Here is a 16,696-nt window from a genome sequence, read left to right as displayed (position 1 = left end):
GTGCTATAAGTGTACCTACCAAATTAGTCCCCTCGAAGCCTACCATTGACTATGTACAGACCTGAAAAGGACATAACTGCAGAAGTTGTGAACCATTTTTGTTGGTAGGTTTGTCATAGTTGTTTTAGGGGGTCATATTTTGGAGTGAATGCTGTCACCTCCAGGTAGGTGTTTGTCCTCCTGTGTGCTGAGGGTGTCAGGTTCTGTCTGGTTCTGGCATTTAGGTCGCCACAGACTAGTACATGTTCCTGAGGCTGGAAAGGATTGATCTTCCTCTCTAGGATGGAGAAGCTCTCATCGTTAAAGTGTGGGGAATTCTATTGGTGGATATACTGTAGGTAATACACGTGAGGCCATTTTTCTCTGTTGACATAATTTCCTTATTATTTTCTAGCCAACATAAAATGTTCCTGTTTGGAATAGTTTATTAGAGTGGGTTATGTCTCCTCTATATCAAATATTTCCCCTTCTCTTCTTCTCTTTCTGCAGGAAAATAATTGGTCCCCTTGGTCACTCGTCATGGCAAGCTGTGGTCCAACTTCTGGGGGCGTTGAGTCTGGATGGTTATTATGCCCGTTCTGAAGACTACATCGACATCGTGGGTAGAGCAAGCGTGTGTGAGTGTCCTGTCCAACCAATGGGGTTGGGTTCTTCCTATCACTCCTGTATATCAACATTCTGGGTGATTTGTACATTTAGGAGTATTTCACACACTGATCTGTTTCATGGAAGCCACAGTGCCACAAAATTATACCTTTAAATGGTGAAAGCTCCTAGATAGTTTACTATGTTGTCAGGGCCAGGGTATATGGGTTACTAAATAGTTTACTAGGTTGTCAGGGATTATGGGTTACTAGTTAGTTTACTAGGTTGTCATAGCCTGGGTTTATAGGTTACTAGTTATTTACTAGGTTGTCAGGGCCTGGGTTTATGGGTTACTAGTTAGTTTACTAGGTTGTCAGGGCCAGGGTTAATGGGTTACTAGATAGTTTAATAGTTGTTTGGGCTAGGTATATGGGTTACTAGATAGTTTACTAGGTTATCAGGGCCTGGTTTATGGGTTACTAGTTAGTTTTACTAGGTTGTCAGGGCCAGGGTTAATGGGTTACTAGATAGTTTACTAGGTTGTCAGGGCCAGGGTATATGGGTTACTAGATAGTTTACTAGGTTATCAGGGCCTGGGTTTATAAGTTACTAGTTAGTTTACTAGGTTGTCAGGGCCAGGGTTAATGGGTTACTAGATAGTTTACTAGGTTGTCAGCTAGGGTATACAGGTTACTAGTTAGTGTACTAGGCTGTCATAGCCTGTTTATGGGTTACTAGTTAGTTTACTAGTTGTCAGGCCAGGGTTAATGGGTTACTAGTTAGTTTACTAGGTTGTCAGGGCCAGGGTTAATGGGTTACTAGATAGTTTACTAGGTTGCCAGTGTATATGGATTACTAGATAGTTTACTAGGTTGTCATAGCCTGGGTATATGGGTTACTAGTTAGTTTACTAGGTTGCCAGGGTATATGGGTTACTAGATGGTTTACTAGGTTGTCAGGGCCAGGGTATATGGGTTAATAGATAGTTTACTCGGTTGTCAGGGCCAGGGTATATGGGTTACCAGTTTTTACTAGGTTGTCAAGGCCTGGGTTTATGGGTTACTAGATAGTTTACCAGGGCCAGGGTTATGTTACAGGTTTACTAGGTTGCCAGGGTATATGGGTTACCAGTTAGTTTACTAGGTTGTCAAGGCCTGGTTTATAAGGTTACTAGATAGTTTACTAGGTTGTCAGGGCCAGGAATATGGGTTACTAGATAGTTTACTAGGTTGTCAGGGCTGGGCTTATGGGTTACTAGTTAGTTTACTAGGTTGTCATAGGGTTACTAGATAGTTTACCAGGTTTCATGGGTTACTAGTTAGTTTACTAGGTTGTCAGGGCTTATGGGTTACTAGATAGTTTACTAGGTCAGGCCAGGTGTCAGTTAGTGCTAGGTTGTCATAGCCTGGGTTTATGGGTTACTAGTTAGTTTACTAAGTTGTCAGGTTTGCGGTGGTTTGGTTGTCAGGGTTTATGGGTAGTTTTTACTAGGTTGTCAGGGCCAGGGTTAATGGGTTACTAGATAGTTTACTAGGTTGTCAGGGCCAGGGTATATGGTTACTAGATAGTTTTACTAGGGCCAGTGTATGGATTACTAGATAGTTTACTAGGTTGTCAGATAGTTTACTAGGTTGCCAGGGTATATGGATTACTAGATAGTTTACTAGGTTGTCAGGGCCAGGGTATATGGGTTACTAGATAGTGTACTAGGTTGTCAGGGCCAGGGTTTATGGGTTAGGTAGTATACCTGGTTGTCAGGGCCAGGGTTTATGGGTTTCTAGATAGTCGGCTTATGTTTCCAGGGTTTGGGTTACTATGGGTTGTCAGGGCTAGATATGGGTTACTAGTTAGTGTACTAGGCATAGTCATAGTTTACTAGGTTGTCAGGGTTTATGGGTTACTAGTTAGTTTACTAGGGTTGTCAGGGCCAGGGTTTATGGGTTACTAGATAGTTTAGGGCTAGGTTGTCAGTGTATATTAATGGGTTACTAGTTAGTGTACTAGGTTGTCATAGCCTGATAGTTTACTGGGTTACTAGATAGTTTAGGTTGTCAGGGCCATGGTATATAAGTTAAGTTAGTTTACTAGGTTGCCATATATGGGTTACTAGTTACTAGGTTTCAGGGCCAGGTTTATGGGTCAGGTAGTATACCAAGGTTTATGGGTTAATAGATAGTTACTAGTTGTCATAGTTACTACTAGGTTGTCATAGCCTGGGTATATGGGTTACTAGATAGTTTACTATTAGTTTACTAGGTCAGGGCCAGGGTATATATAGGTTACTAGATGGTTTACTAGGTTGTCAGGGCCAGGGTATATGGGTTACTAGATGGTTTACTAGGTTGTCAGGGCCAGGGTATATGGGTTACTAGATAGTTTACTAGGGTTGTCATAGCCTGGGTGTGGGTTACTAGATAGTTTACTATGTTGTCAGGGCCAGGGTATATGGGTTACTAGATGGTTTACTAGGTTGTCAGGGCCAGGGTATATGGGTTACTAGATAGTTTACTAGGTTGTCATAGCCTGGGTATATGGGTTACTAGATAGTTTACTATGTTGTCAGGGCCAGGGTATATGGGTTACTAGATGGTTTACTAGGTTGTCAGGGCCAGGGTATATGGGTTACTAGATAGTTTACTAGGTTGTCAGGGCCAGGGTATATGGGTTACTAGATAGTTTACTATGTTGTCAGGGCCAGGGTATATGGGTTACTAGATAGTTTACTAGGTTGTCAGGGTATATGGGTTACTAGATAGTTTACTTGTTTGTCATAGCCTGGGTTTATGGGTTACTAGATAGTTTACTAGGTTGTCAGGTTATATGGGTTACTAGATAGTTTACTAGGTTGTCAGGGTATATGGGTTACTAAATGGTTTACTAGGTTGTCAGGGCCAGGGTATATGGGATACTAGATAGTTTACTATGTTGTCAGGGCCAGGGTATATGGGTTACTAGATAGTTTACTAGGTTGTCAGGGTATATGGGTTACTAGATAGTTTACTAGGTTGTCAGGGTATATGGGTTACTAGATAGTTTACTATGTTGTCAGGGCCAGGGTATATTTGGTTACAATATAGTTTACTAGGTTGTCAGGGTATATGGGTTACTAGATAGTTTACTAGGTTTTCATAGCCTGGGTATATGGGTTACTAGGTTGTCAGGGCCAGGGATTATGGGTTATTAGTTAGTTTACCAGGTTGTCAGGGCCAGGGTTTATGGGTTACTAGTTAGTATACCTGGTTGTCAGGGCCAGGGTTTATGGGTTACTAGTTAGTATACCTGGTTGTCAGGGCCAGGGTTTATGTGTTACTAGATAGTATACCTGGTTGTCAGGGCCAGGGTTTATGGGTTACTAGTTAGTATACCTGGTTGTCAGGGCCAGGGTTTATGGGTTACTAGGTAGTATACCTGGTTGTCAGGGCCAGGGTTTATGGGTTACTAGGTAGTATACCTGGTTGTCAGGGCCAGGGTTTATGGGTTACTAGGTAGTATACCTGGTTGTCAGGGCCAGGGTTTATGGGTTACTAGGTAGTATACCTGGTTGTCAGGGCCAGGGTTTATGGGTTACTAGGTAGTATACCTGGTTGTCAGGGCCAGGGTTTATGGGTTACTAGGTAGTATACCTGGTTGTCAGGGCCAGGGTTTATGGGTTACTAGATAGTTTACTAGGTTGTCAGGGCCAGGGTTTATGGGTTACTAGGTAGTATACCTGGTTGTCAGGGCCAGGGTTTATGGGTTACTAGGTAGTATACCTGGTTGTCAGGGCCAGGGTTTATGGGTTACTAGGTAGTATACCTGGTTGTCAGGGCCAGGGTTTATGGGTTACTAGATAGTTTACTAGGTTGTCAGGGCCAGGGTTTATGGGTTACTAGTTAGTTTACCTGGTTGTCAGGGCCAGGGTTTATGGGTTACTAGTTAGTATACCTGGTTGTCAGGGCCAGGGTTTATGGGTTACTAGGTAGTATACCTGGTTGTCAGGGCCAGGGTTTCTCGGTTACTAGGTAGTATACCAGGTTGTCAGGGCCAGGGTTTATGGGTTACTAGATAGTTTACTAGGTTGTCAGTGTATATGGGTTACTAGTTAGTATACCTGGTTGTCAGGGCCAGGGTTTATGGGTTACTAGTTAGTATACCTGGTTGTTAGGGCCAGGGTTTATGGGTTACTAGTTAGTATACCTGGTTGTCAGGGCCAGGGTTTATGTGTTACTAGGGAGTATACCTGGTTGTCAGGGCCAGGGTTTATGGGTTATGTGAGTGAATAGTTGTGTGTAAAATAAACCGTAAAGGATCTGTTTTAAATATAATATAATATATCCCATTTAGCAGACGCTTTTGTCCAAAGCGACTTACAAGTCGGCTGGGGCCACTACTTTTTTTACATATGGGTGGCCCCAGCGGGAATCGAACCCGGGAATCGAACCCACGACGCTTGGCGTTGCAAGCGCCATGCTCTACCGACTGAGCCACACAGGAAAGACCTCTCTAAACCAGACTTCTGTCTTCCTAAACCAGACTTATCTCTTCCTAAACCAGACTTATCTCTTCCTAAACCAGACTTATCTCTTCCTAAACCAGACTTATCTCTTCCTAAACCAGACTTATCTCTTCCTAAACCAAGACTTATGTCTTCCTAAACCAAGACTTATGTCTTCCTAAACCAGACTTCTGTCTTCCTAAACCAGACTTCTGTCTTCCTAAACCAGACTTATCTCTTGCTAAACCAGACTTATCTCTTCCTAAACCAGACTTATGTCTTCCTAAACCAGACTTATCTCTTCCTAAACCAGACTTCTGTCTTCCTAAACTAGACTTATGTCTTCCTAAACCAGACTTCTGTCTTCCTTTTTGCAGCTGATTAATATGTTTTATTGTCAGTACTAAAACTAAACCCTCTCTCTCTTTCACTCTGGTCTCTCTATATATTTCTCAATCCATATCTCTCTCTCCTCTGCCTCAATTCAAATTCAATTCAAGGGGTTTTATTGGCATGGGAAACATATGTTTCCATTGCCAAAGCAAGTGAAATAGACAAGAAACTAAAGGGAAATAAACAATAAAAAATGAACAGTAAATATAACACTCACAATAGTTGTAAAATATTATAGACATTTCAAATTGTATATTCTATTATTGGCAATGTTGTAACAATATGCAAATGTTCTCTGTCTCTCTCGCTCTTTTCTCAGGGGCGTGTGGAACATTCCCTACATGGCTCATATCTACTTGATAAAGGGAGAGGTCCTGAGAAACGAGCTGAAGGAGAGGAACCATTTTGTTTTGGAGAAACTGGATCCTGACATGGCTCTGTGCAGACACGCTAGAGAACTGGTAAAACCACTCAGATTATCTAGTTAGCAGCTCCTGAATTGACAATAATACTCTGTTTAGAATATGAGAGTGTACAGGACTTCTGGTTGATATACATTAGATTATACAGGACATCTGGTTATTATACGATTTTCTTTAGCCTCCTGAGGTTGAACAGGCGCTATTGCGCCTTCTTCCCCACACTGTCTGTGTGGGTGGACCAATTCTGATTGTCAGTGATATGTACACAGAGGAACTTAACTTTCCAGCTTCTCCACTGCGGTCCTGTCCATGTGGAGAGGGGCGTGCTCCCTCTGCTGTTTCCTGAAGTCCATGATCACAGCTCCTTCATTTTGTTGGCATTGAGGGAGCGGATATTTCACAGGCACCCCTCTCGCAGGGCCCTCACCTCCTCCCTGTAGGCCGTCTCGTCATTGTTGGTAATCAGGCCTACTACTGTTGTGTCGACTGCAAACTTGATGATTGAGTTGGAGTCATAGATGAACAGGGAGTACAGGAGGGGGCTGAGCACGCACCCTTGTGGGGCCCCTGTGTTGAGGATCAGCAAAGTGGAGGTGTTGTTTCCTACCTTCACCACCCGGGGGAGGCCCGTCAGGAAGTCCAGGACCGAGGTGCACAGGGTGGAGTTCAGACCCAGGGCCCTGGGCTTATTGGTTGGCCTGATACCGGTACTATGGTACTACGGTGTTGAAGGCTGAGCTATAGTCATTGAACAGCATTCTTACATAGGTATTCCTCTTGTCCAGATGGGATAGGGCAGTGTGCAGAGTGATGGCAAATACATCGTCTGTGGATCTATTGGGGCGGTATGCAAATTGGAGTGGGTCTAGGGTATCAGGTAAGGTGGAGGTGATATGATTCTTAACTAGCCTCTCAAAGCACTTAATGATGACAGAAGTGAGTGCTACAGGGCGTTATTGTCATTTAGTTCAGTTACCTTTGCCTTTCTGGGTACAGGAACAATGGTGGACATCTTGAAGCAAATGGGGGACAGCAGACTAGGATAGGGAGAGATTGAATATACCAACCAGATGTCCTGTATATTTTAGGTTAAGTTATATTAGTCAATGCTACTTTTGTTAGGTTATGTTATTTCATGTGTATATTAGTTTATTTTAGTTCAGGTTAGGTTGTGTTAGATTATGTTATGTTAGATTATGTTTTGTTAGATTATGTTTTGTTAGATTATGTTATGTTAGATTATGTTATGTTAGATTATGTTACTTTATTCTAGGTTGTGTTAAGTTATGTTACGCTATGTTAGTTATTGATAGTTTTTCTTAGGTTATGTTCATTTATATTTATGTTAGTTTGTGTTAGATTAGGTTATGTTACTTTATGTTAGGTGATGATAATGTTAGGTTATGTTAGTATATATTAGGTTATGTTATATTAGGTCATATCAGTTTATGTTAGTTTAGTATATATTAGGTTATGTTATGTTAGTTTATATTAGGTGATGTAATGTTAGGTGATGTAATGTTAGGTTATGTTAGTTTATGTTATATTAGGTGATGTAATGTTAGGCTATGTTAGTTTATGTTATATTAGGTGATGTAATGTTAGGTGATGTTAGTTTATGTTATATTAGGTGATGTAATGTTAGGCTATGTTAGTTTATGTTATATTAGGTGATGTAATGTTAGGCTATGTTAGTTTATGTTATATTAGGTGATGTAATGTTAGGCTATGTTAGTTTATGTTATATTAGGTGATGTAATGTTAGGCTATGTTAGTTTATGTTATATTAGGTGATGTAATGTTAGGCTATGTTAGTTTATGTTATATTAGGTGATGTAATGTTAGGCTATGTTAGTTTATGTTATATTAGGTGATGTAATGTTAGTTTATGTTAGGTAAGCATCTGCTGTGGTTTCCTGTACCCAGTCTGTCTCCATGTGTTTGTCCTTAAGATCTCCAGCATCTTTGGTGCTTGCAGGGCTCTCCACTCCACTGGTCCCATCCTTTTGCACCTGCTTTCCTCCTCCTCCTCCTCCTCCTCCTCCTCTTCTGCTCGTCTGTGTCGTGTGCCCATGTCCAAACAATGGGAATGTCTGACTGGTTTCCAAACCTTGTGTTTTTTTACTTCCCTTGTCCTTGTAGACTTTGAACTAGTCTGTCTTGTCTGTCTGTCCAGCTGGGCGTTATGGCATCCCGTCATGTGTCACCCCATGCTAACACCTACTACCATGGAGCTCTGCTATGTCACTTCACTCTGTCCCAGCATGCAACACTTACTAAGATAAAAACTACCAAAACATCAGCTTCAGAGGGAATCTTGGTCTTCCTCGTGCAATGCAGCAGGCTCATCTCCTTCCCATGCCTCCTCCTCCTGTATGTTACGTCTTGCCTACCTATCTATCAAGCTCTCTCTCTGACAAAACGTAACGTTACAACATTTACATGGTGATTTTCCTTCGTTTTAGACCAATCACAGAGAAAAAGACTCCCCCAACCCGGAAACATTCCATATGCTCAGAGTTCCAAAGGTTTTTAACTGCTTTCATTATTCTATTTGGTGTCAATATCAATTTCCAATGGGTTTACAATATGGGTTTACAATGTAGGTTTACAATGTAGGTTTACCATGTAGGTTTACCATGTAGGTTTACCATGTAGGTTTACCATGTAGGTTTACCATGTAGGTGTACAATGTAGGTTTACAATGTAGGTTTACAATGTAGGTTTACAATGTAGGTTTACAATGTAGGTTTACCTATAACGTAGGTTTACAATGTAGGTTTACCTATAATGTAGGTTTACAATGTAGGTTTACCTATAATGTAGGTTTACAATGTAGGTTTACAATGTAGGTTTACAATGTAGGTTTACCATGTAGGTTTACAATGTAGGTTCACCTACAACATAGGTTTACAATGTAGGTTTACCTATAACGTAGGTTTACAATGTAGGTTTACCTATAACGTAGGTTTACAATGTAGGTTTACCTATAATGTAGGTTTACAATGTAGGTTTACAATGTAGGTTTATCATGTAGGTTTACAATGTAGGTTTACCTACAACACAGGTTTACAATGTAGGTTTACCTATAACGTAGGTTTACAATGTAGGTTTAAAATGTAGGTTTACATATAACGTAGATTTACAATGTAGGTTTACCATGTAGGTTTACAATGTAGGTTTACCATGTAGGTTTACAATGTAGGTTTAAAATGTAGGTTTACATATAACGTAGATTTACAATGTAGCTTTACCATGTAGGTTTAAAATGTAGGTTTACATATAACGTAGGTTTACAATGTAGGTTTACCATGTAGGTTTACCATGTAGGTTTACAATGTAGGTTTAAAATGTAGCTTTACATATAACGTAGATTTACAATGTAGGTTTACAATGTAGGTTTAAAATGTAGGTTTACATATAACGTAGGTTTACAATGTAGGTTTACCATGTAGGTTTACAATGTAGGTTTACCATGTAGGTTTACCATGTAGGTTTACCATGTAGGTTTACAATGTAGGTTTAAAATGTAGGTTTACAATGTAGGTTTACCTATAACGAAGGTTTACAATGTAGGTTTACCTATAACGAAGGTTTACAATGTAGGTTTACCTATAATGTAGGTTTACCATGTAGGTTTACCATGTAGGTTTACCATGTAGGTTTACCATGTAGGTTTACCATGTAGGTTTACCATGTAGGTTTACAATGTAGGTTTAAAATGTAGGTTTAAAATGTAGGTTTACAATGTAGGTTTAAAATGTAGGTTTACAATGTTCAACCAATGTTGGCATATGTCCAACACTAGTAGGAAACCATTTGGTGTTTTTTTAATGATTTCAGCCACCCTACGAAATTGAGGAATCAGTACCTGAATTCTTATGAACATGTTTTCCCGTCAGAGCATTACCAGATCAAACCTTACACATCTGTTTCTGTGATAAATGATCATATCTTTATCAACAATCCATTTCAAAGCTTTTGTGGTGTAGTCCCTTCAGTGCCGCAAGGAGTATTTAGAAGGAGGAACAACGATCTGATCCGTCCGTGATAGCCATAGTAACGTAGCCATAGTAACGTAGCCATAGTAATGTAGGTATAGTGACGGAGCTATAGTAATGTAGCCATAGTAACGTAGCCATAGTAATGTAGGTATAGTGACGGAGCTATAGTAATGTAGCCATAGTAACGTAGCCATAGTAAAGTAGGTTTAGTGACGGAGCTATAGTAATGTAGCTATAGTAACGTAGCCATAGTAATGTAGGTATAGTGACGGAGCTATAGTAATGTAGGTATAGTGACAAAGCCATAGTAACGTAGCCATAGTAATGTAGGTATAGTGACGGAGCTATAGTAATGTAGGTATAGTGACAAAGCTATAGTAATGTAGCCATAGTAATGTAGTTATAGTGACGGAGCTATAGTAATGTAGGTATAGTGACGGAGCTATAGTAATGTAGCCATAGTAACGTAGCCATAGTAATGTAGGTATAGTGACGGAGCTATAGTAATGTAGGTATAGTGACAAAGCTATAGTAACGTAGCCATAGTAATGTAGGTATAGTGACGAAGCTATAGTAATGTAGGTATAGTGACAAAGCCATAGTAACGTAGCCATAGTAATGTAGGTATAGTGACGGAGCTATAGTAATGTAGCCATAGTAATGTAGCCATAGTAACGTAGGTATAGTGACGGAGCTATAGTAATGTAGGTATAGTGACGGAGCTATAGTAATGTAGGTATAGTGACAAAGCTATAGTAATGTAGCCATAGTAATGTAGGTATAGTGACGGAGCTATAGTAATGTAGGTATAGTGACGGAGCTATAGTAATGTAGGTATAGTGACAAAGCTATAGTAATGTAGCCATAGTAATGTAGGTATAGTAACGTAGCCATAGTAACGTAGCCTTAGTAACAGAGCTATAGTAACGGAGCTATAGTAACGGAGCTATAGTAACGGAGCTATAGTAACGGAGCTATAGTAACGGAGCTATAGTCACGGAGCTATAGTCACGGAGCTATAGTAACGGAGCTATTGTAACAGCTCTATAGTCACGGAGCTATAGTCACGGAGCTATAGTCACAGAGTTATAGTCACGGAGCTATAGTCACGGAGCTGTAGTCACAGAGCTATAGTCACGGAGCTATAGTAATGCCGCTATATTCACGGAGCTATAGTAACGGAGCTATAGTCACGGAGCTGTAATCACGGAGCTATAGTCACGGAGCTATAGTCACGGAGCTATAGTCACGGAGCTGTAATCACGGAGCTATAGTCGCGGAGCTGTACTCACGGAGCTGTAATCACGGAGCTATAGTCACGGAGCTATAGTCACGGAGCTATAGTCACGGAGCTATAGTGACGGAGCTATAGTAACAGAGCTATAGTAACGGAGCTATAGTAACGGAGCTATAGTAACGGAGCTATAGTAACGGAGCTATAGTCACGGAGCTATAGTGACGGAGCTATAGTAACAGAGCTATAGTAACGGAGCTATAGTCGCGGAGCTATAGTCACGGAGCTATAGTCGCGGAGCTATAGTCACGGAGCTATAGTCACGGAGCTGTAATCACGGAGCTATAGTCACGGAGCTGTAGTCACGGAGCTGTAATCACGGAGCTATAGTCACGGAGCTATAGTCACGGAGCTATAGTAACGGAGCTATAGTAACGGAGCTATAGTCGCGGAGCTATAGTCACGGAGCTATAGTCACGGAGCTATAGTCACGGAGCTATAGTCACGGAGCTATAGTCACTTAGCTATAATCACGGAGCTATAGTCACGGAGCTATAGTCACGGAGCTATAGTAACGGAGCTATAGTCGCGGAGCTATAGTCACGGAGCTATAGTCACGGAGTCATAGTCACGGAGATATAGTAACAGCGCTATAGTAACGGAGCTATAGTCACGGAGTCATAGTCACGGAGCTATAGTAACAGCGCTATAGTAACGGAGCTATAGTCACAGAGTCATAGTCACGGAGCTACAGTCACGGAGCTACAGTCACGGAGCTATAGTCACGGAGCTATAGTCACGGAGCTATGGTCACGGAGTCATAGTCACGGAGCTATAATAACGGAGCTCTAGTCACGGAGCTATAGTCACGGAGCTATAGTCACGGAGCTATAGTCACGGAGTCATAGTCACGGAGCTATTGTAACAGCGCTATAGTAACAGAGCTATAGTGACGGAGCTATAGTAACGGAGCTATAGTAACGGAGCTATAGTCACGGAGCTATAGTCACGGAGCTATAGTCACGGAGCTATAGTAATGCCGCTATAGTCACAGAGCTATAGTCACGGAGCTATAGTAACGGAGCTATAGTCACGGAGCTATAGTAACGGAGCTATAGTCACGGAGCTATAGTCACGGAGCTATAGTCACGGAGCTATAGTAACGGAGCTATAGTCACGGAGCTATAGTCACGGAGCTATAGTCACGGAGCTATAGTCACGGAGCTATAGTCACGGAGCTATAGTAACGGAGCTATAGTCTCGGAGTCATAGTAACGGAGCTATAGTCACGGAGCTATAGTAACAGAGCTATAGTCACGGAGCTATAGTCACGGAGCTATAGTAACGGAGCTATAGTCACGGAGCTATAGTCACGGAGCTATAGTCACGGAGCTATAGTAACGGAGCTATAGTCACGGAGCTATAGTCACGGAGCTATAGTCACGGAGCTATAGTCACGGAGCTATAGTCACGGAGCTATAGTAACGGAGCTATAGTCGCGGAGTCATAGTAACGGAGCTATAGTCACGGAGCTATAGTAACAGCGCTATAGTCACGGAGCTATAGTCATGGAGCTATAGTCACGGAGCTATAGTAACAGCGCTATAGTCACGGAGCTATAGTCACGGAGCTATAGTCACGGAGCTATAGTCACGGAGCTATAGTAACGGAGCTATAGTCACAGAGCTATAGTAACAGCGCTATAGTCGCGGAGCTATAGTCACGGAGCTATAGTCACGGAGCTATAGTAACGGAGCCATAGGCACGGAGCTATAGTAATGGAGCTATAGTCACGGAGCTATAGTGATGGTCACCTGCAAGTATACCCCCCAGAGCCAATCCCTTCGCCTCCTAACCCCCACAACTATGTCACCAGCTATTCTACCCAACGCTCTGACCGTCTCAGACTAGGCTAGCTGTTTAGACCTTAGCTACACCTTTTTACTCCCTGCAGGACACACTCCCTCCAAAAACCACATCATGAAAATCATAATTGATAAATTGGAGACATAATTTGCATTGAAGAGAAAACAGATGGTCAAAGATCCAAAACAACCTGCTGTGATTTGGAGAGAAAGACAGAACGCCTAGTCTGAATGGCCAGTCCAGCCACCTGCCACCCTCCCCTACCATGTCCCTCCCTCCCCCTACCATGTCCCCTCCCTCCCCCCTACCATGTCCCTCCCTCCCCCTACCATGTCCCTCCCTCCCCCTACCATGTCCCTCCCTCCCCCTACCATGTCCCTCCCTCCCCCTACCATGTCCCTCCTCCCCCTACCCCTCCCTCCCACCATGTCCCCTCCCTCCCCCTACCATGTCCCCTCCCTCCCCTACCATGTCCCTCCCTCCCCTACCATGTCCCTCCCTCCCCCTACCATGTCCCTCCCTCCCCCTACCATGTCCCTCCCTTCCCCTACCATGTCCCCTCGCTCCCTCCCCCTACCATGTCCCTCCCCCTACCATGTCCCTCCCTCCCCCTACCATGTCCCTCCCTCCCCCTACCATGTCCCTCCCTACCCCTACCATGTCCCCTCCCTCCCTTCCCCCTAACATGTCCATCCCCCCCCTACCATGTCCCTCCCTTCAACCTACCATGTCCCTCCCTCTCCCTACCATGTCCCTCCCTCTCCCTACCATGTCCCTCCCTCCCCCTACCATGTCCCTCCCTCCCCCTACCATGTCCCTCCCTCAACCCTACCATGTCCCTCCCTTCCTCTACCATGTACCTCCTCCCCTTCCTCACCCCCTCCCTCCCTCTAACATGTACCTCCTCCCCTTCCTCACCCCTCCCTCCCTCTAACATGTACCTCCTCCCCTTCCTCACCCCTCCCTCCCTCTAACATGTACCTCCTCCCCTTCCCTCACCCCTCCCTCCCTCTAACATGTACCTCCTCCCCTTCCTCACCCCTCCCTCTAACATGTACCTCCTCACCCTCCTCACCCCCTCCCTCCCTCTAAAATGTACCTCCTCCCCTTCCTCACCCCTCCCTCCCTCTATCATGTACCTCCTCACTCCTCCCCTTCCTCCCCCTCCCTCCCTCTATCATGTACCTCCTCACTCCTCCCCCTTCCTCCCCCTCCCTCCCTCTAACATGTACCTCCTCCCCTTCCTCACCCCTCCCTCTATCATGTACCTCCTCACTCCTCCCCTTCCTCACCTCTCCATAAATAATCCAGTATTATTTATCGATATGTGGTTGTCATGGTTTGGTTTCCTAAACACTTAATCATTGTTTCTGATAGTGTTCTGGTGAGACATGTCTATCACTATGTCCTGGTGAGACATGTCAATCACTATGTCCTGGTGAGACATGTCAATCACTCTGTCCTGGTGAGACATGTCAATCACTATGTCCTGGTGAGACATGTCAATCACTATGTTCTGGTGAGACATGTCAATCACTATGTTCTGGTGAGACATGTCAATCACTATGTTCTGGTGAGACATGTCAATCACTATGTTCTGGTGAGACATGTCAATCACTATGTGGGTACTATTTACGGTATCATCTCTATTATTGTATATGCTTAGAAAACAATCTATTTATGAAACTCTGTCCACTTTGGAAGGCTAATTTGACTTTCTCTGTCCGCTACAGGGAATGTTCATGTACATTACAAACCGTCATGAGTTTGGAAGGCTGATATCCACAGCAAACTTTAACACATCACATTACAACAGTGATCTGTGGCAAATATTTGAGAATCCAGTGGTAAGTCCTCATATCCTCCCTCCCTGCTTTTGTTTGATTTGTATATATACACGTTTTAAGATATGGTAACCGTGAGATACGATTACCCTTTGTCTGATTCATTTGTAGTGATGAAAAATATGATGTACTGTGAATATACAGTGAACTCTGCTTCGCTGAAAAGGATCTGTGATTTACTGACTGAGAGTTCTGGGTTTTGTCTGGGAGTGTCTGGTGAGAAGGGAGTGTCTGGTGAGAGGGGAGTGTCTGGTGAGAGGGGAGTGTCTGGTGAGAGGGGAGTGTCTGGTGAGAGGGAGTGTCTGGTGAGAGGGAGTGTCTGGTGAGAGGGAGTGTCTGGTGAGAGGGGAGTGTCTGGTGAGAGGGGAGTGTCTGGTGAGAGGGGAGTGCCAGAGGATAAGCCATGAGAGGTATGCAGGTCAGTGAACTCTCCTCTCTCTCTCTCTCTCTCTCTCTCTCTCTCTCTCTCTCTCTCTCTCTCTCTCTCTCTCTCTCTCTCTCTCTCTCTCTCTCTCTCTCTCTCTCTCTCTCTCTCTCTCTCTCTCTCTCTCTCTCTCTCTCTCTCAGGACTGGAAGGAGAAATACATCCACCCCAACTACACACGCATCTTCACAGAGAACTACCTAGAAGAGGTGTGTATATCTTAAGTTACAGAGATACAGTCGTGTGAAAAGTACCTGTCTCTAGTGACTCAGTACCTGTCTCTGGTGACTCAGTACCTGTCTCTGGTGACTCAGTACCTGTCTCTGGTGACTCAGTACCTGTCTCTGGTGACTCAGTACCTGTCTCTGGTGACTCAGTACCTGTCTCTGGTGACTCAGTACCTGTCTCTGGTGACTCAGTACATGTCTCTGGTGACTCAGTACATGTCTCTGGTGACTCAGTACCTGTCTCTGGTGACTCAGTACCTGTCTCTGGTGACTCAGTACCTGTCTCTGGTGACTCAGTACCTGTCTCTGGTGACTCAGTACCTGTCTCTGGTGACTCAGTACCTGTCTCTGGTGACTCAGTACCTGTCTCTGGTGACTCAGTACCTGTCTCTGGTGACTCAGTACCTGTCTCTGGTGACTCAGTACCTGTCTCTGGTGACTCAGTACCTGTCTCTGGTGACTCAGTACCTGTCTCTGGTGACTCAGTACCTGTCTCTGGTGACTCAGTACCTGTCTCTGGTGACTCAGTACCTGTCTCTGGTGACTCAGTACCTGTCTCTGGTGACTCAGTACCTGTCTCTGGTGACTCAGTACCTGTCTCTGGTGACTCAGTACCTGTCTCTGGTGACTCAGTACCTGTCTCTGGTGACTCAGTACCTGTCTCTGGTGACTCAGTACCTGTCTCTGGTGACTCAGTACCTGTCTCTGGTGACTCAGTACCTGTCTCTGGTGACTCAGTACCTGTCTCTGGTGACTCAGTACCTGTCTCGAGCCGTGGATCCCAGAGTGAGGTCCTCAGTGACTCAGTAAGTGTCTTTATTCGTGGACGTGTCTCTAGCTCATCTCTCTGTTTCTCCTAAAACTCTGTAGTTCTAACTGTCTGTGTCGGTCTCCTCTAGCCATGTCCAGATGTGTTCTGGTTCCCGGTCTTCACGGAGCGAGCCTGTGATGAGCTGGTGGAGGAGATGGAACACTATGGGTCCTGGTCTGGAGGCAACCACGAGGTCAGAGGTCAAACGTAGCACATAGTACATACTGTAAAGTGATGTGGTGGTGAACCTATAGGTCTTCAGTGGTGAACCTATAGACCCTTCAGTGGTGAACCTATAGACCTTCAGTGGTGAACCTATAGACCCTTCAGTGGTGATCCTATAGACCTTCAGTGGTAAACCTATAGACCTTCAGTGGTAAACCTATAGATCCTTCAGTGGTGAACCTATAGA

The 16,696-nt window shown here is 43.8% G+C and overlaps 1 protein-coding gene across 1 annotated transcript; it reads left to right on the top strand.

Annotated features, from left to right (window-relative positions):
* Window positions 1-610: 610 nt before the first annotated feature.
* LOC135534984 (procollagen-lysine,2-oxoglutarate 5-dioxygenase 2-like) lies at window positions 611-16,477 on the top strand (the record flags this gene model as incomplete). Its single annotated transcript, XM_064961748.1, has 6 exons — window positions 611-617; window positions 5,772-5,913; window positions 8,340-8,402; window positions 14,712-14,825; window positions 15,390-15,455; window positions 16,373-16,477. Coding segments are annotated over exons 2-6 (468 nt in total), but the record flags the coding sequence as incomplete, so codon positions are not given.
* Window positions 16,478-16,696: the final 219 nt, after the last annotated feature.

The sequence above is a fragment of the Oncorhynchus masou genome, unplaced genomic scaffold (genome assembly GCF_036934945.1).
Source record: "Oncorhynchus masou masou isolate Uvic2021 unplaced genomic scaffold, UVic_Omas_1.1 unplaced_scaffold_4261, whole genome shotgun sequence".
NCBI lineage: Eukaryota > Metazoa > Chordata > Actinopteri > Salmoniformes > Salmonidae > Oncorhynchus > Oncorhynchus masou.
The sequence above is the reverse complement of the archived record's forward strand: the minus strand, read 5'-3'. Positions and strand labels throughout refer to the sequence as shown.